This window comes from Eurypyga helias, unplaced genomic scaffold (assembly GCF_000690775.1).
Source record: "Eurypyga helias isolate BGI_N326 unplaced genomic scaffold, ASM69077v1 scaffold7532, whole genome shotgun sequence".
In the NCBI taxonomy this organism is placed as follows: Eukaryota; Metazoa; Chordata; class Aves; order Eurypygiformes; family Eurypygidae; genus Eurypyga; species Eurypyga helias.
Window position 1 is genome coordinate 31,075 of NW_010236547.1, and position 24,770 is coordinate 55,844.

Sequence of the window (24,770 nt, forward strand, 5' to 3'; positions counted from 1 at the left end):
GGCCATTTTATGTCTCATATCTGCTGTGTTTTATTTCCTCGTTGCGCATTTGAAATATGCCTAATGGTGCCATCGTGTAATTAAATTTTGGCGCAGTATCTCACAGAATGCAAAAAGATAAAGTGCACCGTTTAAGAGCTTTTCTAAGAGCTCTGAATTGTTGCAGAAACACAGACTAACCAATCTTTGCAACACTTCCCTGGAGTGAGTAATTAAACATTCCCATTCTTTTACTAGTTGTCCGTATGGAGCAAAGATTTTCATTAAGGATTTTAGACCAGATTCTGAAAAGCATGTGGATGTGCGCTTGTCTAGGACCTAGTTGTTACTGAGATATTTGAGTTACTGGGGTGTGTTCAGTGTTCCCTACTCACTGTTACTGGGTTGACATTGAATGTATGGAAAAAACTTGAGTTTTATTTAATACTTTTTTACACTTCATACTTACTGTAAAGAAAATGATTGGCATAAGGCTCTGTTCATCAAACTAAAGGTCATCCCTATTCTGTCATTCTTAATTTAATAGATTCTTGATCAGAAAGCAGTGGTGGAAAAATATTTTACATGGAAATAGCAGAGAACCTTATTTTCAATCCAGTCTGTTATTTGGGCATGCAACTACTATATTTAGTAGTTTGTATTTACAGCAGCTTGCTTGATTCTACTTGTTTGAAAAAATAAGTTTAATTAAAAAACTTGGAATACAATTCTTTGATTCCTAATTGGAACATTTCATAAAACAGATGCCCTCAACTATTTCAATTTGGTGTTCTACCTGCTTTCACAATAACTGTGGTCATTGTCATTTATCTAAACCTCTTTCCCCCTCAGTGGTAGTGATGATGAAGATGTTGCACCATTATCAGCAAAATTTGCTGATATCTACCCGCTGAATAATTATGACGACGCAGAGGTTGTAGCTAACATGAATGGAATTCACAGTGAGCTAAATGGTGGAGGTGAAAACATGGCCTTGAAAGATGAGGTACAGCATTTACAGTGTCATATCTCTTTCTGGCAGTTGGATGTGCTCTCTGGAGAAAGGCCGGTCCTTCACACCTATGCTAATGAGCTAATCTTGTCCAGTCTCCTCAGGTGAGCAGCACGAGCAGCAGTTCCTCAGAAGCAGATGATGAAGAAGCGGATGGGGAGAGCAGTGGTGAACCTCCAGGGACTCAAAAGGAAGAAACGTCTCTAGGAAAAAGGACATTAAGGAAAGATGAAGCCAAAATGGATAGTCCACCACCATCTTACCCCAGTCAGCAGGTATTGCCATCTAAAAAAAAAGTTTAGTAAATTAAGTTTTGAAACGTGGCTGCTCAAATAATAAATATTTACATCTTCAATTAAATATTCAAGTTAGAATATATTACCAGTAGCTAAGTATGATACTTAAAATGTTTTTCAGCTGATTCTATACTGTCATGGCTAATACCTTCCTACAGCCAAAACCATGTTAGTTAAATTGAAAGTGGCCTCAGTAACGGGAAAAAAAGTTTATTCCTGCATGTATGTACAAATGAGAAACTAAGAATCATTTCTGCTTGGAAGTTTGTGCTTGGATTTTGTTAAATGTTCATGTTAAACTATTTGCAATTAATTGCAGGAGTGGTGATGATGTGAATACTTAGTTAACAGGCACTTCTTAATATTACATCTGAGGGCTAACTTTGTCTGTTGAAACACTGTGGTGTTAAATCCATTGCGTGGCTTATGGCATGGGTCTTGGGGTAGTTTATGGGTTTTATTTTGGGGTTTTTTAATATTTTAAGTTTATTAAGCTCTTTTATTGTAAGGTTATCAAACCACCCAGACAACCACACGTAGTCTATCTGCTCAGCAAAGCACACAGTGGATTTGTCTTTGACTGTGTGGCTTTTCAGTTACCCTGAACCTGCAACACAGGCTCACTGCTCTGAGAGAGACTCTACCAGTCACGCTTATTGTGCAGCAGCCTCTACGCTGGCGAGGCCACCTTTGAGAGCTTAGATGACGGTCAGGCGTGATCTCCGATTAGATGTTCCCCTGTGGTTAGTATGTTTGTAAGGCCTTCCACTGGAAGTCTTCTCTTAGGCGTTAAGAGTGTGAAGCTGCTTTTCTTTCAACATGTTGATTTCTTTTCTGCATATGGCTGACCAATGGCAAAGTGCTTTTATGGGTTGAAATTGAAAGCAGAGAGGTTTAGATTAGATATCAGGAAGAAGTTCTTCATGGAGAGGGTGGTGAAGCACTGGCACAGGTTGCCCAGAGAAGCTGTGGATGCCTCATCCCTGGAAGTGTTCAAGGCCAGGCTGGATGAGGCTTTGAGCAACCTGGTCTAGTGGAAGGTGTCCCTGCCCATGGCAGGGGGGTTGGAATTAGATGGTCCTTAAGACCCCTTCCAACCCAAACCCTTCTATGATTGTATGGGCTGAGACCTCTGTCAAACTAGTTTGGAGCTGGTGAGCAGGTTAGCATTTGTTGTGGAAAATCAAAGGAGATTATGTAAGCCTACTTGCCTTAGGGAAGCAAACTAAATGCAGGATAAAAAAGTGGATTTAACCTTTCTCCTTTTTGCTTTCTTAGAGGAAAAAGAATTTTCTCAGAATTATGCTGAGGAGCTTTTAATGACTGGGTTTTTTTAGCCTGGTTTTCTACACAGAGCTGAGTGCCTCACAGTGTTGCATTGAAGTGAATGATTTCACTGGTACATCATGTGCGTTTGAGATTTTTTTGACATTATCTATTGGATTTTCCCATTTACTTGGCATTTTTATTCTTCTTTAGATTCCTTTTCATGCTCACTACCCAAAGGTTGGTCAGAATTGGTTTTTGAATATCACCATACTGTTGGACATCTTTTTTTTTTCTATTTACAGTTGTTAGTAGATTAGTATTGGTTTCTTGATGATACTATTTTTTTAATCAGAAAATTACATTTTTTTCTCTTTATACACCTAATTAATTCAATCTTACTTGACTTATGAAATGTTAGGTTGTTAAATTATACGTTGTGTCAAAGACTGTAATGCTTTTAAGTGATAATGAGTAGTTTCTTGTTTCTGAGAGGAAGACATATTAAGAAGAATACCACCTCTCAATTCTGTTCTAGAAAGCAAAGTTACCAAATGTTGCTTTTTGGAAAAATGTGTACTGACACGTTGCTAGTAAGAAATAGCAATTGCGAAGTGTTCCTGGTATTGCTTCTGGTAAAATTATCTTCCACTGGAGTGTCGGATGTCCGTGGCAGGAAAAAGTACGGAGCTGAGAGACGGAAACCGAGCTGCTCTTCCCTGGGCTGCTTTTATTCCAGAATCTTGAATACTTTAGAAACAACAGAGGCTAACGATACCTGGGGTTCAGTAAGGCATGGATTTCTCATGGTTGATGCAATTATGAATTCTTTGGTGAGAACTGTCTGCTTCACACAAGCACAGAATAGTTGAGTGTGGAAGGGACATCTGCAGACAGTCTAGTTCAGCTCTCCTGTTCAAAGCAAGGTCATCTAGATAAGGTGGGTCAGCACTGTGTCTGGTTGGGTTTTGAATATGATCAAGGATGGAGATTCCAGAACTGCTGTGGATATCATGTTCCAGAGTTCAGCCACTCTTACAAATAAACAAACTCCTTGAGTGGAATTTCCTGTATGTCAGTCTGTGTTCATTTCCTCTTGCCCTTTCGTGGGATACCACTGAGGAGTCTGGCTCTGTGTTCTTCACTTTACTCTTCCCTGCCTAGTCATGGAACACACACTGCTAAGATTGTTCTGAGTCTTCTCTCTTGAGGCTGAACAGCCCTAGCTCTCTCAGCCTCTCCTTGTATGACAGATGCTACAAGGCCCAAGTCATCTTTGTGGTCCTTCACTGGACTCACTGGGCTATGCCCATGTCTTTTGAACTGGGGAGCCCAGAACTGGACCCAGAACACCAGGTGTTTCTAACCAGTGCTGAGCCAAGTGGGAAGATCACCTCCCCTGACTTGCTGGCAGTGCTCTGCCTAACGCAGCTCAGGACTACTTCCAATTCTGCTTATCAACTGTTACTACTACTTTCTACTCATACTTTTCCAAAATTTTCCAAACATATGGAAAACAATCATCCAACTTGATTTTTTTATTTTAATAGTGAGGTAATTAATTGCCTTGTAATGGTCAAATTCAGTCAAGGTTCCTAGTCCTGTTTGTTCTTGATTATTTGTGTCAGTATCTCGCTTGTTGTCACTGATAGTGGATATTAAATATTAGTGTAGTATGAAACACTGTAGATTTCTAGGGCATTTTTTTCTTAACTGAGATGAAGATCCTCCACTAGTGCTGTCATTTCACTATGAGGTTTTTCCATTGGTATTAGATGAAAGAATTCTGTGGATACCCTGAAAATATTAATTGATGCATGCAAACCAAAATAATACTACTGATTAGTAAGAAAAAGCATGGGGGAAATCGCTGGTTTTATGGTCTGTGGAGTAGATTGAAAATTTGGAGTTTTTTTCTTACAGGCTGACCAAGGTCCAAATGCTTGTGAATGTCACGTTTGCAAACAAGAAGCCTCAGGTCTAACAGCCTCTGCACTTGCAACTGGACGCCTGCCTGCTGGTCACCAGTTTATGAATCCTGAAAAACCTACACATCCTGCACTTCATCTTTATCCTCACATCCACGGACATATACCATTGCATACAATTCCTCATCTGCCTCGTCCGCTTATCCATCCCACCTTGTATACAGCTTCTCCCTTTACACACAATAAGGTAAGCCTGACAAAGGAGGTGGATGCATCTGGTCCCAGGGAAAATGCTGTTCACCTGTATAAACCAGTGTGACTGTCATTGGAACCATGAAGGTTGCTTTCAATTGTGGTCTGTTTGTAGCAGCCCTTTTTGAGGGGACAGTGAGGGGTAGGGAAGAGGTCAGATTCAGAACTGGGGAAAGGGTCATATGGCAGGGCTAAAGGTAGCTTTTGTCAGGAAGACTGATAATTTCCTTAAGGCCGTTAGTAAGTACGTGGAGTCAAATGAGTCTTGAATGGTGGAAACAGTAATGGACCTTAGTTTAATAGGACTAATTAAACATTCCTTTCTTTTATATTGAAGGTCGAAACTTAATGTTCCACCTCGGCAATGTCATCTTGAAGTTTGTAGTTCAAGATGTTAGTGATTGGTGGGTTTTTTGGGTGTGTGTTTGTTTTGGTTTTTTGGGGTTTTTTTAAGGAAATTGAGGGACAGGAATCTATAAGGGTTTTTGTGCTTTGAGAGAACTTGCTTTATTGCAGGTTCTGCAAAATTCTTTTGACTCAAAACTTGTAATTCACGAGATATGTAGAACTAGGAACTGGGACCAGGTGACTTTTTCAGAAGTATGAGTCAAAGGCAAGAATTACTATGAATATGGTATTTCACATAGTACTTAAATCAGTGGAACTGTGGGTGCTGCTGAAAGGGGCAAAACCTTTGCCATCAGGTACATATTCCTGTCATCTCCCATTCCTCTGGTCCAGTGATCCTGTGGTTGCAAGGAGAGTAGATAAAGTGAAGATGACTCTTATTTACTCTTACCATCCTTCTCAACATCTACCTTGTGTTTTCCTGCCTTATTGGTGTCCCTTCCTTATCTCTGTTGCGGTGTACAAGTTCCCTGACTGTAGTGTGCCAGCCTGCCATTTCTCAACAGCCCTTTTTAAACCCCTAATTGTTCTTACCCCTTCTCCTGCCATCCTTCCAGAGCTGTCTTTACATCCCTTGAAGCAGTGTACCCCAGCTCTGCTCCCTCACCTCTGCTGTCTTCCCTTTTAGAAGACCTTTGTGTAGTGGAACATCTGCAGCACTGTCCAGATTGCAGCAGAAGCTCCACACAGAGTAGCAGGCTGCTAGCACTGGGTGGCTTCGTAATGCAGGCCAGATCTATCAGCGCTGGCACAGCACCTGAACCAGCTGGGCTCCATGGATTTGTGTTGTGCTGGAGCTAGGAAGACATATGTGGGAGCTGAAGCTTTAGAGAGCTTTTGCCTTTGAAGAGCCAGCTGAATTCAGCAGAGCTGGTAGTGAATGAGCTAATAAGCCCTGCTGGATCAGGCTTGGTGCATCATGGATAGGCTGTCTTGCCCTGTGAAGTATTTCTTTGTAACCTTGTAGAAAAGTGTTCTTTTATGCAGGGTATTCCAGCCCCCTACACCTTCACCATTAGTTGGATAATGAAAATCCTTCTGTACAGAAGAAGAAAAGTGGGTCTGTGGGTAGTTTGCTTGGCCATGAGAGTTTAGACTTTCATGTCTGAAATGTCATTGTAGTCTGTTGATATTTTTAATATCTCTGCTTCTGCATCGCTTCTTACTGCATCAGATCTAGTGCAAAAATACAACAAAATCGCTTTTCCTTGCCTTTTTCCAATGTGACAGTAATTGGATGTAATGCTTGCATTGCACAATGTCTCTGGAAGAAAGTTACTTTTCACAATGTGAATAAACAATCTCAGCTAGAAGAAATGGGGTGAGCCAGAGCAACTTCCCTCTGTAAGACAAGAAAAAGTGTGTGTTCCCTTTCTTTTCTTCCCCTGTTGTTTCTTAGAATAAATAGGTGTATTCCTTGCCTGTTAAGTTTTAGGTCAGGAACTTGTTAAAACTTGGAGATAAAAAAGCACAAAAATGTAATCAACTTTAAAATTCTATTTTCAAATAATAAATGTTTTATTTATTTTTCTATTGTGCTTATTTTGAATCATGAAGTGTTTGTAATCCCTTCATCGCAATTGTCTTATGTAGTAATGATTATCATGTTGCAGAGGATTGGTTTTGGCATCTTGGGCTTTGAAAGGTAATAGTTCCTAACAAGTTCGGCATTCATTCAAATACTATTTTTTAATTTAAAATGAGGACCTACCTATATATAATAACCTAAGTAGTTTGGGAGAAGGCTTTTTATGTTCATCAGTTAGCTGAACCTAAAAGCGATGTTTGTGATGATAAAATATATTCATATGCATACAATCTGTGTAACATATTATCTGCATAAAAAGCAACAAACCACTCATCTTTCTGGGAATTATTGTTTATTGTGTTTAGCTTTTCATAATGCCTTCCACAATTGAAACACTATGATTGGAATATCGCTGTTGGAGTGACTGTGTAAGCAAACAGAATGTTAATGAGGAAAATTCTCTTGATTTTTATAGGCATTACCACCAGCTCCAGTTCAGAATCATACAAACAAGCATCAAGTATTCAATGCATCTCTCCAAGATCATATTTATCCAAGCTGTTTTGGGAGCACTCCAGATTGGAATAGTTCTAAATTTATAAGTCTTTGGGGATCAGAAATGATGAATGACAAGAACTGGAATCCTGCTACATTTTTGCCTGATACAATTCCTGGTGAGAGTTTCTTACTACTTCACACTGACTAGTTAAAAGCCTTATGTTTTGAAATGGAGTGTGGCACTTCTTTCCAGGAATGGTAGGTTTCATCATCATAGTTTTAGAAGACAGGATTCTGGCACAGATATGCTGCCATTTCTGATCCAGTGCGGGTGAAAATTGAAAAATAAATTTTTCTGTACTGGGGAGAGGATGCTAAAGGCAAAAGAATAGCATGCTATTTTTCATCTACTGTCATTGTAGTGGTGTTTTTGTCTTCAGAAATTTAGGGTTGCAAAGAAATGGGAATTAAGAGGAAACTTACATACCTGTTGGCCTTCTGTGACAAAGGCCTGCTCTTCTTCTCCAAGGTCGTAAGAGCACTGGTAACGTGTAGTAATATCCTACTTCTTAGAATGCACAGAGATAACTGCATTGTCATTCAGAAAGACAGAGGCATAAACCCTGCAAAAGAGTCAGTTAAGCCAGGAAACCTTTGGATATACTAATGTTGAAAGTGAAAGAGAACAGAAGCGAAATAACATATATAGATATCTATCTTTCCATTCACATCATGGCAAATACTAAAATGCCTTTCTTATTTTATTTGACTTGTAAGAAAAAAGAACCCTGGGTTTTGTTTGTTGGCTTTTTCTCAGACTGATTTGCTGCTAATTTGTGTTGGGCGACTACAGTGATATTTAAAAGAGAAGTAGTGAAAACCTCCAGAAAACTTCCCTAGTAGCATAGCTCATCCATTTACAAGTGTCGTTATGGGTAGCTGTTCCAACATATGGTTAGTGGCAAGCTTGTGTGGAAGGTCTGTCACAAAGCTGTTACTGGTAATTCCAGCTAACTACAGAAAGTACAGTAAAGACTTATGGCATTGTATTGATAGAAGAATGTGTCGTTTCTGCTTATAATTGTTGCATGGCTACTCTGGACTTCAGGTGTTGTAGCTCCTACACTCTGCATGTAAAATGGTGTCCAATTTCAATTTTTAAATTATAGATGGATAAAGGTGTCTGTAGGGTCTCTGCCACTTGTTAACACACGCTTAGTAGTGTTCGTAAATTTGTGACTTTAAGGTTTGTGAATTCTGCTCTGAGACTTCTTTAGCACTTTTTGTTACAGCTACATTATTTGGGAGAGGAAGCAGGGGGCAGACAGAGAAGGATCACTTCACTAACTGTACCAAGCCAACACAAACAATATATCCTAGCTTGTCTGCATCTAAATTACTGAAAGATAATTCTAAATGCCATAAAGACAATTCTGTAATTCTGTGTTTCTTAATTACTGTGTGTGTTTCAATTGAAGGGAGTGATATATTAGCACCAGCTCTCTCAGAAATAAGACCTGAAGCACTTCCTACGACATCTAGCAATGAAGCAACAGCAGTTACTGACAGCAAAGAGAAAAAAAATGCTGCAAAGAAGAAATGTCTGTACAATTTCCAGGATGCCTTTATGGAAGCTAATAAAGTTGTCATGGCAACCTCTTCTGCCACTTCTTCTGTCTCCTGCACAGCAACTACAGTGCAGTCAAGCAGCAACCAATTCAAAGTGTCATCCAAGAGACCTTCATCAATAGGTAAGCATTTGTAATTCACACACAGCTTGGTGACTGGCACAAGGACGTTTAGCTAACCATAAAGATTTGTATGTCTTTAGTAATGTATCTTAAAGTATCTTGATGGTTTCCTTAACTGCTGTTCTTATTCTCAAGTTCCAGTCTCTGTGTTCCTGGATTAACCATCTTTGTAAAAGATCTTGAGGGTAGAGTTTGGAAGTGGTAATAGAAAGGCGTTGAAATAAGGCTGACTTCTACAGAAGCTGAGAACATCCAGCACTTTGTGTGATTGCTTGGGTAGTTAGATAATGTAGACTTATTAGTTTTAATTGCAAGTGGTTTCTTTTTTTCCCAATTTAGGTGAAGTGTTCCACAACATTAATAAAGAGGACCATAGGCATTCTGCACCAGTTGCACCACGCAACAGTCCTACCAGTTTAGCATCCCTTCCTTCACTGTCTCCTGCTGCACTGTCTCCAGCTTCAACACCACATATTCCAAATCTTGCTGCTCCTTCTTTCCCCAAAACTGCTGCAACAGCCCCTGGATTTGTGGATCCTCATTCAGGTCTTTGTCCTACTACAGTTGCGCCTCCTACTTCAACCACAGACAGCTCTGTAAGTGCCCCACCAAGTGTCTGCAGGTAAGTTTGTTGTTGTTGTTCCTTTTTTACAATAGAAGGGAATCAACATACGGACCTATCTTCTCCTTTTCCAATGATTCTGGAGGAGTGAAAGAAGAGCTGGGTGTGCTCAGCAAATGAGGCAGAGTTCAGATGCTTAGTCTGTAACTTGGTGTGAGGCTTTGCAAATACGATTTCCATTGCAGGATCTAGTTACTCTGTGTAGAGGCTTAAAAACAAATGTTTGCTCGCTTCTCAAAATGTGACCTGGGATAAATAAATCAAGCCCTGTTCTTTCATACTGCCATTGCCAGTAGTGATGGCTGCTGCTGAGACGCAAACCTGTTGTAGAATGTATCTGCGTTCTATCATTTTGGCATTACATGACAAGCAGGAATGAAAAGCTGTGAAAACAAGAGATTTAAGACAGATTCAGCTCAAACTATGGAAAGGTCATTCATGGTCTTGAAACCTGCCACATAGTAACACATTTTCCTGGCTACACTTAAGATTTCTTAGCTATCAGTCCCACCATTTATATAGCGGTTGTACTGTGGAAGGATGTTTTGGTTTCCAAAGGTCTTGGAGGTTGGGAGAGTTTGGAGCTGTATTCCAGTAGTTTGTATTGTGGCAGACAGACAGTGGTGGCAACCCTTCGATATCTGAGTGCATGCCTAACAGAAAAGCAGTTGAGTCATTGCCACAAGTACTGTGTCCTGTAGTGCTGTGGTCGTGGTTGCTATGAATGCAGTCTCCTGGCTACTGCAGTAGTTTTCAGATTATGTGACGTTTAGGCAGAGTTGGATAACTCATACCTCAGGTGCTTCGAAAAATGCCCTTATTTCTGTTATCAACTGGTTTTATTGATATGACAGAATAAGTAACTTCTTTGATGCTTGAGAAATTATTGCAATTTTGTAAAGAAACTTCTTAACTAGTGCAGGGAGAGAATTGAATGTAGGCTGTTGAATGCAGTAGAAGTCCAACTCCAGGTGCTAACATGAGAAAGTAATTTTAGTTCATAAGGAATGAACCAGGAGAGAACCCAGAAACAATTACTGCAGTGTAAGAACCAGTGATGTGCTGTAATGGGAAAAACTGCTCTAGGCTAGTCTTTTCCATCTAGCGACTGAGTGACAGAACCATGGAAGCTCTGATTTCCCTGGAATTGTACCTGTTACCCCTAGCACATACTACCCTGCTGTGCTGCTGGGTGCTGCAATGCTCTAGCTCTCCACAGGCAAGAACAGTGATACAAGGGCTGCTCAAACTGCCTAGTCGGAACGTTTGCACTGACTAGCAGTATCTCCAGTACTGTGCAGCAGTTCTGCATGCCTTTTACTTCACAAACGTGCTGAAGCTGAAGAATTTTTTGTTCTGCCCTGGTCACTAATTCTTGAAAAGTTTATGGAGGAAGGGAGGGAAGTGAGGTTAGAAGGAAGATTCATATATATGTTGTAGATAAGACAGGTTATGGCCTGTTTCCACCTTTCTAGCATAAGAACAAAGAAATACTAATGCTGGATGATTGATTTTATAATACTTTTGACTGTTGAAGCAAGATCATATCAGTTTTAGAAGAACTGGATGGTAGCTCTGTTGGGTCCACAGTTAAGTAGAGCTTTGGAGGGAATAAACTGCTACGTACCTACTTATTGAGGAGAGATGCTAGTACTTTCCCTTCAAAATAAAGGTGCAAACAGGTCAATGGGAACATTGGGGTTTTAGCTGATCTGGGTATTTTTTTTTTTTAATTGAAGTCAGGAGCTTGAAAAATCTATCTAACACCAAGGGATTTTTAGAAATAAGTTGAGTACTTTGTAACTGCACAGCTCTCTGCAGACCACGAGTGATGGGATGGGCAGCAGTATCAAAACCATTCCACTTCAAAAAGCTAAAATCACTATTTGAGAGAGATTTTACCTGTTTAAAGCCAGAAGGAATAGTTTGAAAACTCATTCTCTAGGCTGCTTGTTCAGTGAGTCACTAAATGAGTTTTTATAAGTCACTTTCCCATCTATCATCTTCCCTTGACGCTTGGTCTTGCGCATCCCCATTGGCAAGCTATTGGATGAAGGGGTTAGGATTTGATGCATCGTTGGTGGCTTGATACCCCATTTGAGACTCCTTGTTCCTGGTAGATGTACTTATGACTGTATATCTTCTTGTTTAGCGTGCTGGATTTTTTTTTTAAATACCTTAATGTAATTAGCATTTTTATAAGCTTTTTCTTAATTTAACAGTGATCCTGATTGTGAGGGCCATCGCTGCGAGAACAGTAACACGTATGATCATCAACAGTATGATGGAGAGGAGAGCCAAGATGAAGACAGCTGCTCAGAGCATAGCTCCAGTACCTCAACATCCACAAATCAAAAGGAAGGAAAATACTGTGACTGCTGTTACTGTGAGTTCTTCGGCCATGGAGGAGTAAGTTGTTGGATTTTAAGTTTTTTGGTTTTTTTTTTTTTATTTGCTGCTTTGTCACTTACTCATCACATTGCATGTGATTTATCAGTCTGCAACTAAGGGGGTGGCATTGGAGCTCACTCAAGAGAAACACTAAAAGGAGCATGGTTAGAAAGTAATTTTCCTCTTTGAAATGAAGACTTGAAACAAACCTTTCCATTTGAAAGCAATTCAAGAGAAATGAAAATGACTAAGATTTAGGAAGCAACTGACTTGGATACTAGATGCCATGTTTCCCTGAAATTGCAAAGAGGGACATTGAGCCATTTAAATAACTTTACAAAATTCATGTGTTCATCTGTAGTAGTGTAATTATAAATAATGCAACGAGATTGGGTGAAAGTACACTTAACGTAAGGGGTTTTTTTAATGTTCATGGCAATTTATGAGCCATTCTCCCATCTGTGAAAATACCAGTCCTGAAAGTATTCACTTAAACTTGATTAAAAAACAAAACCAAAAAACTGTTCTTAACCTGGAACTTAGGCAGTATAAGTTTAAATTATACTTTTATCAAAGGAAAACCAAAACTGCGTTTTCCCAGTCTTCAGTATTGCAAACTGTTTTCTTGACTGGTGCATTTTGATAGGCACTGACTTGTATTTAAAGAGTGTTTTACTAAGTTCTCAAGCATGTAGGTTATGCAAGATATTTTCCCTTGTGTTCTTTTTTTAATACTTAACACTTCATTTGAAGCATTTCATTTGCACAAATGAAATGCTAAAAGATGTTGACACATTAAATTTTTTCTTAACATGAAAATTTCATTTTCATGCTGGCCTCATTTGTAAGGCCATGTATAGTCTGTTCTAATAACCAGTTAACTAGCAGAATTGGAGTCTTTGGCATTTCCTCCCTCGTTGAAGTGAAAGCTCAGCTTATTGGCCATGTATTAGATCAGATACAGTTTCATGTTAGGGCTCAAAGTGCAATAAAAGCCCCTGCCCTGTGGCTGAAAGGGGCAGGGAGGGGATCCTGTTTATCGTTGCCTGCTCACACCATGTCCATGACGGACCTGTCGTTCATAGTTACCTGGTTGCACAGTACATTATTCATTTTGCTGAAGTGGCAGAACACTACAGGATTTTTAAGTTAATAGGCTTGGTTTTGCTTATTTAATGAGTGGAACTAGTGTAGCTCCAAACAGATGGGCACCATATCTGGTGCAGGAGAGTGAGACAGCAGAAGGGGAGTAGGAATGAGGAGTTGAGAGGCTGGAGCAATGGAATACAGTTATGGAACATGACACAAGGATTCAACTTGCAGCAGTGTTAAGTTATTAACATGGATTGGGTGCTGGAGGTGTGCTGGCATGCTCCAGTGCAGGCTAATCAAGCCTTCACAGTTACAGCCCAGAGGCCCATGTAGCCCAAACCTTGCAACAGACCTCACGGAAAATGGAGCCAGCAGCAAATGTCTGTTCCTTTCAAATTTTCAAATGTGGTATACCGGTCGCAAGAGAATATGGAAATATCTCTTGCTTATAAAGTCTTTGCCTTCTCCCTGTTATATTCCTCTGCAAGATCAGTCATTCATCCACTTGGAAAATACAGTTCACAGGGTAACACCAAGTCTGACGGGCCTGTTGCCTGCTAAATACACCGTTAGGTACACATAGAAACAATAAGGAGCTTGATATTCAGGTTTGGAGTTTCCAAGTTATTTGAAGGTCTTTAAAATTTCAAAACCTCCCAAGTATTAGGACAGTGAAATTTTCTGCATGTGGTCACTGAATTTTTGACTCGTGTCCTTCAGCCTCCAGCTGCACCAACCAGTAGAAATTATGCAGAGATGCGAGAAAAGCTTCGCTTACGGCTGACAAAAAGGAAAGAGGAACAGCCGAAGAAACCAGATCACATCTCTGAAAGGGAAAGTGTTGTTGACCATCGAAAGGTGGAAGACTTGCTGCAGTTCATAAACAGCTCTGAAACCAAACCAGTAAGCAGTTCTCGGGCAGCCAAGCGAGCCAGGCATAAGCAAAGAAAGGTAAGACCTAGAAGTATGTTTATGCTAGACCTCCTGTTTTTGAACCTGGGCACTCTCTGTAAGTATAGCACTGTGTACTGCCTTTATAACGATGGTGTGATTGTTTTCTGTGTAGTTTGTGGTACACTGCCTGTCTGCATGTACACAGCTAGCTTACCTGTTGTCATGCTACCTAAGGAGTTGCGAAGGTGACTGGGAAGATTCCTCACAATGTCGTTGTCATGTGCTCTGTTGCAAGTCAGCTATATATTGGAATTTCCCATGCTCTAGAAAGCTTTTTCTAAGTGTGAGAAATGTTAAGAATTTGATTTCTTTGTAGAATTGACATTTAAGAGTGGGCAAAGTTAGGCAAGTAGTCTTTCTTGATTGGGATAATGGTTATGATAAACTATCTCTGTAGAAGGCCAGGAAACATAAAATCATTGACCTTAGGAGAGTGGAAAAGTGAGGATTTAATATTGTTAGAATGATTGCACTAGGGACCTTGTTGTTGTGACTGAAAGAGGTTAAGTGCTGTGCCACATGATGACACAGAGGGCTATACCAAGCCGAAGTGAAGTGGAAAGCTGCAGAGAGGGCATGGAAGAAAAGATTACAGATTGCTTTCACACAGAAAATTGCAAAAACCTTCCTAAAAATACTCCAGTGTGTAACAGTGAAATTATTTTCTGAAAACAATATTTTCTGAGTTTATAGAAGAAACACGTATCTGGATTTATTTTTTAGTTGAAGAAGCAAAAAATTGGCTTTTCTTACTGCACTTGAAGTATTAGCCTTAGGTGTGAAGTTCAAAGTGCAATGAGACTGTTTGCTGAATATTTTTTGAATTCTGATAAGCATATTCTGTGACCACACTGAAAATATTTCTTGTTTGTGGATTTACTTGCTGGCGCTAATTCTTCATTCTTTAAATATTTCAATGGGTTTGGAAGACCTAATACTCACAAGTTCTGTTCTTTATGTTCATCTTGTAGCACTATTCAGCAACTTGAGGGCTTAGTGAGTTATTTATAAATTCACTTTGCCCTTGCAATGCAGTTTGAGCAAAAGTGGAAGATTTTCTTAGGGTTTTTTTTGCATGACTTCCAGAACTGCGAAAAAGTAATCCCATACAGGCACTTCTAAATGTGCAAGAGAAGAGACAAACATTTTGTTCTCACTGTTCTTTCATTTTGCTAATGATGCACGATCAGTGCTGCTCAGCAAAGTTTTTTTTTTTTTAGGCATTTGCAGTAATGGCTGGAAAAAATTCCTTGTGTCTGTTTCTTGTGGTTAATGAACTTAAGGCTGACAACAGAAAACTTACTCTTGACAACTGTTAATGTAGCTCTAATGTGCTTAGTGTTTTGCTGTAAAATGTTTTTAATGATTGCTCTTCCTAATGTTCGTGTCCAGTGAAATAGAGCAACCCTGCTGCCATAGCAAGAGAACACGTAAACGATGCACCGTGATGCAAACCTGAGTTACCTTAGTAATACACACAGTTGTTGAGGATGAAGCTGAATGTTGTGTTTTCAGCAGGTTTTTGTGGTCCTAGAAACCTTTGATGTGAAGTTAGGTGTAGCAGTAGCAAAGAGAAGGTCAGCAGTTAGTACTGATAAGTCAAATATGCTACAGAAACATAGAAAATGAAAACATAAAGGATTGTAATGTAGTTTAAGGGGGAGCTTTTGTATAAACAGTTACTTTGCTGCTGCGCAGACTTTGAGATTAAGTACATCCATATGTTAATATCCTAGGATTTAGAATGTTCCTAGAGAAAAGTATAGTTTTAGGGAATACTATGAGTTTCCAAAATACATACCACTTTCAATAAACCTATTGTTATTTTGTAGCTTGAAGAAAAAGCTCGACTTGAAGCAGAGGCCAGGGAGAGGGAGCATCACCAGTTGCTTGAGGAACAGAGGCGGCGAGAGGAAGAAGAGGAAGAGAGGCTGAAACAAGAATTGCAGCGGCTGCAAGAACTTCAGCAGCTGCGGGCTGTAAAGAAAAAGAAGAAAGAACGAACAAGTAAAGACTGTCAGAAGGTTGACATGCTTGCTCCAAACTGCCAGGCAGTGAAGGAATCTGTCCCAAACGCACCCGAAGACATTCAGAATGGTACACTTGAGCAATCAGAAAAGATAGAAACCTCCTCCAGTTCTCTGTCAAGACATGTGAATCATACGGAACAGAGGCCGGTTTCAGAGACAGGCTGTGAACTATCCAATCCTGTAAACACTAGAGACTCAAAACTGCTTTATCAGAAAGAGGGGAGTGTAAAGCAGCATGAGCCCCTCTCTTTTCTGCTTGATATTATGCATCAACATAAAGAAGGAAACAGCAAACAGAAACTAAAGCAGATAAACAAACCATGTGCTGAACAAGTGAAAAAGCCTGTTGAATCCTCCAAAGCAGCTGAGAGTCAGACTAAAACCAGAAACCAAATAGAATCCAAAGCAAAAGCAGCAGAGCTCCCAACACTTGCAGAACCTAAAAAGGAGGAGAAGAAATTAAACAATAACAACAAGAAACAGTTGAACCATGTAAAGGAAGAGAAAGCATCCGTTACAAGTGAATCCCCTTCACCAAGTGAACAACAACAAAATAATAAGCTAATACTTGCAGATTCACCTCAACCAAAAGGCAAGAACAAGAAAAACAAGAAGAAAAAAGGGGACAAAGTCAACAATTCCATTGGTAAGTGTGTAAGATAGCTGAAGGACTTGTGTTGCTTTTTAGTTTGAAATCTTTGTCTTCGGTCATCCCTGCCAATATAGATTAGAGAAACAGAAAAGCTTATGTCTGGTAAATTCAAGTCATTGTAATTATAACAACTAGCAGCTGCATATGCTTTTAATGAAGAGGTGTAGGATGCTTTAATAATGAATAAGCTAGTATATGCTGCTGGTTTTCTATGGGGTTTTTGTCAGTTAAGAAACTCAGTCTCTTCTGTAATACCTGTCCTCCTTAAATATTTTAAAAAATCAGTGGTGCGCTGAAATCCATACTGAACTTCTTGAAAAGCAAAATTTTATCATACACCACTGAGTATAGTCTAAAGTGGGTCTTACTTTTTGAACAAGGAAAATAAGGGGATCATGCAGCCAAAGAATGATCATCCATGCATGAAAGTGAACTTTTCTCAATGGAAACAATTCTTGTCATACATTATTTACATTAACAGGTGAAGTAAATACAAGGACTAGGGTACTTTTTTTTTATTTGCCAGAGTGAAATCTTAGTGGGATGTTAATTAGTTGGTAATATTAAAGTGTTTTCTCCACATAAATATTAGCTTGTTGTAGTAAACAGATTTTTTTATTTATGTGATAGAAATAAGAAAACCATGTAAGATTGAGTTGACTCAAAATTTGCATAATTTTCTTCCCAATGTATTTTTCTGTTTTCCCAAAAACATCTGTCAGCTAATACCACAGCTGGGAAGCGTGTGCAGTGCTAGCTGCTTGGTTTTGTCAGCACACGAATCTGACTGCTGTTTTTGGGCACCAGTTTATTCCTGCACATGCTTAGTCCTGATGGGACTGCCAGTTGGGGTTGTTGCGTTATGAACATCTGTCTGTTCGGAGCACCCGGTCATTCCTGTGGGATCACCCGGTAGCTACATGGTAACAGTGCATAAATGTCCGTTCACCAGAATGACTTAATGTTGCTGTACTTAACTGCCTTTCTGTCTGGTAAACACATCAAGGTGCAAGACCTTAATCGATTGGCAGTCTCTGCCAGTGTCTCTGAATACTTGTGTGTGTTAAGTTTGTTACAAAAATGCAGACCGATGTCCTGGTTGTTGCAAGTACTAGGTGTAGAGCCCAACTTTGTTCTTGTGGTTTCATGGTTGGGTTGAGTCAGCCCACCCATCCCTGTCTTATAACTCTTCTTAGGTTCAGTGTTTCCATCCTGTGTCAGTCGAGCAGGGATACAGCACTGAATCCTTTTCTCTGATACCTTAGCTCTAGTGCACACTGTGTTGTGGTGTGTTTAGGTTTTTTCTTTATTTACAGAGAAGAATGTACTCCAGTCACTGGAGTAAGCCACAGCTGTAGAATTAACAGCAGGAACAGAAGTCTGGAGACTTTTGAAGGAGAAACTATTGAAGGAGGTGGTGTTGGTGGAGGATGTTTACTATAGGAAAATTTAGGTAGCATCCTGCATCTTTTCTCTTCCCTGCCCGTCACCATTGTTTTCTGCTGCCTAAATCGAGTATAGTTACAAATTCTGAAAACTAATGTGTAAATGTGGAAAAAACCCACATGGACGTGCTTATGATTTTATATAGAGGTTGTCCTGCTCTGAAGAGTTGGGACTGGATTGCCATTTTTAGTTCTGACTTGAGAACTGTAAAGTAGATGTGGATGTTGGTCTCTTCTCCCAAGTGACAACTGACAGGACAAGAGGAAACAGCCTCAAGTTGTGCCGGGGAGGTCAAGATTGGATATTAGGAACAATTTCTTCACTGAAAGGGTTGTGAGGCACTGGAATGGGCTGTCCAGGGAAGTGATTGTCACCGTCCCTGGAGGGATTTAAGAAACATGTAGATGTGGTGCTTAGGGACTTGGGTTAGCGGTGTTGGCAGTGTTAGGTTAATTGTGGGACTTGGTGATTGTAAAGATCTCTTCCAACCTGAATGATTCTGTCATTCTAAGATACTGTCATGTACAACTTTTTTTTAGCTGTAAGGTCTAAAGATGTAGGGTAGATGTCACAAGTTAGCAACGGCACAAAAAATGAACTAAGGAAACAATAAAACTAGGGTAATTGAAAGAACGTGAAAAGAGGATAACAAAGTTTTGGTTTTATTTTTTACTGAGTTTAAAATTGTTAAGGAAGTGAAAATTATTGCTTTTGGTGTGATCTGTTTCTTGAAGAAATTTATTCCAGCAGGATATTTTACCTCCTTGGTCTGAAGATGCTGGGGAAAACTAGGGTTATAGGGAAATCCTGTATTTTTAGGGATTTCTGGTTCTTTGGAAGTAAGTTGCATGGCAAAGACACGCAGCTTCGTAACTACCAGGAATGTCTTTAGAAGAGAGTGGCTGGTTCTCGTAATCTCAAGGATTCTAGGGAGTCATGGTGTGTATTAGGTGGTTTTGTTTAGTTTCTCTGTCTCTTTTTGTAATGAGTTCTGAAGCTGCTTCAGAAATAAGGTTGGAGAAAGAGTAAGAAAAGAGATGTTAAGAAAATGCACAGATTGGTTTCTACAAAAACTTGTTTCCTGAAGCTGCTTGGTTTTTTTGAACTACACAAGAAAGCCGTACCCTGAGACAGTACAAGATACCAGCAGACTTCAAGAGGCTTTGTTGCTGTAGCTGAGACATAAATTCAGGCCGTATTAAAATATGTTGAAAAACACTTTAATTCCTAATTGTAGGTAGTATGACTTAGACTCTTGGAGACACAGCCTCATGATCATGTCCCAGAGGGAGTACACCCAAATTCAAGTGTGTGTCTTCAGAAAATTTTAAAAATGGTATTTATGAAGCTGCTTTTTCAGTAGTAAGGCCAACAAATTTTAGGCAGATGAATGCTATTCATTGATCAAAGCCTCCATGAACCAGATAGCTATTCTCATGTGTATTCCAGGTCGATGGCATCTTTTGCAGCCTATGTGAGTAGTAAATTTACTGTTGATTCATCTCTTTGTTGTTTCCAGTGTAACTCCTTACAGGCTGAACAGAGGTATTAGTATAGGGTTTTAAGAAGCGTATTTCTAATTTTAAGTTTGCATTAATGCAGCCTGAACATGAGTACTGGGTGGTCTACAAAGTACAGGCAGGTCTCCAAAGACATCTTAAAGGCAGCTTCTTCAATCTTCTTCCTCTTTTGTTCCCCCCACTCCATGGAATCTAACATGGTGTCATCCTTTTTCCTTTGTAGATGATGTGTTTCTACCCAAAGACATTGATCTAGACAGCGTGGAAATGGATGAAACCGAGCGAGAAGTAGAGTATTTTAAAAGGTAAACTGCTGTAATCCCTATGCATAAAGCTGCTGTGCTGCTTTTCATATGCCCTAGTTTAAAACAAAACAAAACCACCCCACAAGGTAATAACTGACTCTTAGCAGAAAAGCCTGTGTTGTAGGACAGCCAATCCTGTTACAGCTGACATTCTGAATAATGTAATTATCGCCAAAGCTGTAGATTTATGGGCACGCATCGTGGCGGAGTAGCACAAACAGAAATGAGTGCCAGAATCATGTGTGCATCCCCCACGTTCACATTAAGGCTTTCAGAATATCCTCAGTTACCATTTTCTTCCTATAAGCAAAGTTTGCATGAGTATTTTACTGTCCACACAGTTGGAATACTGATCGCTTTTTAAAAAGAAAGAAAGTATGAAAAATGCTGTGTTAGGTGGTGTGTTGAACAAGTAACACTACATTTTAAATTCAGAACAGATGCTTCAGAAAGGTTTGTACATGAGGTTTTCCTCTGTGCTTATAGGAGGTATTAGCTTGGAATTTTACACTGTACATGAAGTAGAGGTGGTATAACGGGAATATTAGCTTATGCCAGCCAAAAAGAGAGGATGCTTACACTAGTGCAATGACAGTAAAAGAATAACATAAACTTGTGCATGTGAAACTTTTCTTCTGTGAATTTTAGTTGCTTTGCGATTTACTCATCACATTAGTTACCTTTAACTTCATCAAATATGAGCACAAGCCTCACGTTGAAATAACGTAGCACATGTTCTCCCATAATACTGAAATCTGCTCAAATTTGCGTTCTCTAATGGTAGCTGGTTATGCTAGTTTCCCGTGAATACATCTGGTGTTTCATCATGATAGCCAAATCTGAGATGTTGCAAATAAATTCCTGCAGTTGAATAAACTAGGGATCAAGAGTAGTATTTCACAAAGCAAATAAAGCATTTTGTTTCAAGTGTGGGGTGTTTTGGGTTTTTTTCGTTTTTGTTTGAGTTTTTGGGTTTTTTTATTTAAAGGAAGGGCTTTCAGTATGGGTTTCAAGTTTTTCTATATTTACGTGGTTTTGACAGCCTGCGTGCCTGGTGTGTAACGTGTGTCTGGGTCTTGCTAAGGACAGAGTACACCTGCTTCTGTGCTGCTTGTCATTACTATACAAAATGCACGTGTCTGATTATATATGAAGTTGCAATGCACTAGAAGATGAAATCTTCCAAAGTACATAGTCTCTGCTCTTAAATAATTTTTCTAAGTGATGCCAATTAAAGGATTTTTTTTAATCACAGTGAAGGTTTTAAGTGAAATGTAGCATATATTAGATGGTGCTAGTGTTGCTATAGCGTAAGCCTTTTGTGGGTTTCCTGGAATATTCTTAGCTTCATTCAAGTTTGCAGTGCCTGTAACAAGAAAGTAGAGAAGTTCTTTTCACCGGTTCTTTACTGTCAATAGGATGAATGAAGCAGCGTCTTAGATTTGTAGAATTGCAGCTGAAGTATGGAGGTAAACCTGTCAAACGTGATTCTAGATGAAGGGTTAAAACTTGTAACTGCATTGTTTTTATGATGCATTCAGTAATTGGTGTTACCTACTCCTTTACTGTCATCTGTTAGGAAGTGTCTGTAATTGCCCATTCTTTTTTATGTATACCTGTTTAGAGAAGGTGTCTGACATGCCCTGATAGTTGCTGCACTAGGAGAGAAAAAGAGCTACTTCATGCTGTGAAGGCAATGTTAATGCTTTTTTTTTTTCTGTAGTTTGATAATTTCCAACATAATACTTAGAAGGCTAGCAACATGGCTTGTTTTAATAACCTCTGTGGCAATGAGCTGCATGGGTGTACTGAATTCATACTTTTTACTAACAGTTTAATTCATCATCTTTCCTTGCTTTGTAGTGGCATAATAGAAGTAGCTTGCAAAATTAATTCTGAAGTCAGAGTGTAATTAATGTATCCGTTTAACTTTAGCATGGAAAGAATAAAATAAGTTTAGTTATTCTAACCTTCCACTGTACATTTTCTACTTCATTCCTTCTCTCTGTTCCCCCTTTTTTGGCTTTCAGTTGTTATAGAAGCTGTAGAGCCTTCCAGAGAGGAGTATGCACTACCTTGATGCTGTTGTGCAGCCTTTAGCCTAAACAGGCTACATCTGGCCTCAGTAAAGGATTTCGACATGAACCAACTGCCACTGAAATACCTGCACATACCAACCTTTTTCAAAAGTTCCCCCATAAATTGTGTTCAATGAAAGCTAATAAGTGGATTTGTGTTCTGAAGGTGCTTTTTCCTGGCATGTAGGCTATTTATCTGCTGTATTATAAACAATTGTCCTTTCCCTAGATGTTTGTCTCAAAGGTAACTTCTCTGTATTTGGAAGAGCAGTAGCGGTGTCCTCTGCCACTGGTATTTCTGCTTTACACATAACCTGCCACTCATTCTTACTGTTACAAGTTTTTTGGTAAATACAGCAATGTCAGCTCTGTCTCTAGCTGTCATTCAGCTAACTTCTATGCTGCTAAACATGCAATGTTCTTTGCTACTTCATTCACTTACTCTTAACAGGTTGCCCAGAGAAGCTGTGGATGCCCCATCCCTGGAAGTGCTCAAGGCCAGGCTGGATGAGGCTTTGAGCAACGTGGTCTAGTGGAAGGTGTCCCTGCCCATGGCAGGGGGGTTGGAACTAGATGGTCTTTAAGGTCCCTTCCAACCCAAACCATTCTATGATTGATAATGCAGTGGTGTTTAAAGTAACTGCTTTATGATGTATGAGTGGTAGACAAGTGTTGGTGGGTTTTGGTTGTTTGGGTTTTGTTTGGTTTTTTTGGGTGTTTTTTTTTTTTTGCTAGGTATGATTCTTCAATAGGTTTTGACTTTCTCAATGAAAGCTGCTGTCCAAAAGATGGATAATGCCTGTGGTTTGATTATAACTATTTTGGTTTCACTTACTGCTTTTTTTCTTCTCAGATTCTGCTTGGATTCTGCCAGACAGACAAGGCAGAGACTTTCCATCAACTGGTCCAATTTTAGCTTGAAAAAAACCACCTTTGCTGCACATTGAAATGACACAAAATGGGAAAGGAACCCTGCAGGAATCAATGAACGACAACTCCACTTATCTGTCCTGCTGTGCTGAGAGCTTATCTGGTCTTGAGCCAGTGCTGCCTTGCCTTGTCCCCAGTGCTGTGTGGATCTGCACTGAACCCTTTGGCCTGATAATTCTTGCGGACTGAAAAATTGCCACTTTCTACCTGAATTTGTTAGCTTGTGTGCTTGTAGTCTGTGAGTGAGACTTACTTGATTGTAGCTGTATGCTGTTGGAGTTGGAACAATAGCTTTTTTCCATCTCCTTCTGAATGCCTTGGCCTCAAAGACTTTAAATTGCTTAGGCTTGGGTGGAGGCCAAAATACTAGTTTGCATCATCTGCAGTGGCTCCTGTCACTTCTGCATCTAGCTATGTTTTGTCATTCTGACTCCTGACAAAGGAATGGACCTAGTCAGTTGTGCTTTCATCTGCTCCAGAATTCTCCTGACATGACTTCATGAAAAAGAGGCTCTTAAGGGACAAGTGTTTCCTCAGTTCTTTCACAATCTACTGTTTAAGAGTGTACAAGTTACGCTATTTGTGTTTTGATTTTTTTCCTGACTTGTAGCCAGCTTGTGTAAGAATACTTGCAGAATGAGAAAATTTAAAAGAGAACAGTACTCACACTATCAAATCTGTTATAGAGTGTATAATTGTATTAACACTGAAGCCTAACTGGCTACTTTTTTAACATATTGTTAAGTAATATTAAAATCATGTCTTTCTTTTTGAAAGATGGAATACATTAGTATGGCAGAAGACTTGTGTCTTGCTTTTTTCTGCTTGGGTGGTGAAAGGGAAGAAAAACATACCAAAAAAAGTTTTATAAGATAAAGTTTATCTTGTGTCAGAATTAGTCAGTGAATGGTACTTAATTTTAGTATATTCCTTCTTTGCCAGCTCACCTGATGGGAAAAACTGCTACCTACTAGAGCGAGAAACACTCAATTCCAGCATTCAGCAGGGGTCTGAATTCTGCAAATTACTGTAATGCTTCTATTTTAATACATAATTTGTGAGAAACAAGGTAATATAAAAACTTCCAATTTAATGTTAGTCCAGAAACGAAGTAGGTAGGCTCAGTGCTACGATTGTGTAAATAGTTAACAAAACAGTACTGGTTTGCAGTTGCATAGTATTGCCCAGTATGGTAACTTACGATTTTGGTCTTTGTAAAGATGCTGCACGTCTAGAAGTTTTTCTGATATTACACTGTTTATTCAGAATAGAGACAACAGACTTTCTTTTTACCTCCAGATGACCATACTTACCCAGGCTATAAGGCAGTCTTCCTTTTTTTTTTTTTTTTTTAAAGAAAATAAGACTTCCGGTCAGCATGTATTTAAAAGGACAATACAGCTTCCAAGTCCACTAACTTCTGTTTCCAGAACCATTCCATGTTTCTTTCTGCTTGTTAACACATTTTTCTGTGATATACCCACTGGGCTTGGGTCTGCTTTGCAATACGCAGTGTAATTGCACCCAGCTTTGGACTTGGGAAGGTTTAATGGATGATTGCTTTCATGTCCCCTTTGAGGCCCAAAGGTATCAAGAGGATTGGGTTGGCTACAGACTGCCAGATCTTCAACTTCACATCCCTCTTGTTAGTCTGGCGCTCCTATCCCATCCCGTTGTGTGCTGCTGGTACAAAATACAGTGGCTCAGCTTGTACCTTGCCACTGTAGGTGAATGAGCCCTCAGTCTCCTCTTGTAGACACCTGTTCTCAAAATACGGTCCAGGGATGTAAAGGCGACACCTTAAATTACTCTTCTTCAGATTTAGGTTGAGG

General features: G+C 39.5%; 1 protein-coding gene across 2 annotated transcripts in view; it reads left to right on the forward strand.

Annotated features, from left to right (window-relative positions):
- Positions 1 to 23,759, forward strand: part of FAM193A (family with sequence similarity 193, member A) — a 48,518-nt gene extending 24,759 nt beyond the window's left edge. For both annotated transcript variants that reach the window (XM_010147119.1, XM_010147121.1), the window contains 11 exons: positions 832 to 985; positions 1,087 to 1,266; positions 4,477 to 4,728; positions 7,145 to 7,343; positions 8,646 to 8,918; positions 9,258 to 9,540; positions 11,763 to 11,949; positions 13,744 to 13,974; positions 15,810 to 16,653; positions 19,849 to 19,930; positions 22,862 to 23,759. In XM_010147119.1, the coding sequence (XP_010145421.1) occupies positions 832 to 985; positions 1,087 to 1,266; positions 4,477 to 4,728; positions 7,145 to 7,343; positions 8,646 to 8,918; positions 9,258 to 9,540; positions 11,763 to 11,949; positions 13,744 to 13,974; positions 15,810 to 16,653; positions 19,849 to 19,930; positions 22,862 to 22,955 (2,779 nt within the window). In that variant the 3' untranslated portion in view covers positions 22,956 to 23,759. The remainder of the gene's footprint in view (positions 1 to 831; positions 986 to 1,086; positions 1,267 to 4,476; positions 4,729 to 7,144; positions 7,344 to 8,645; positions 8,919 to 9,257; positions 9,541 to 11,762; positions 11,950 to 13,743; positions 13,975 to 15,809; positions 16,654 to 19,848; positions 19,931 to 22,861) is intronic.
- The last annotated feature ends 1,011 nt before the right edge of the window (positions 23,760 to 24,770 follow it).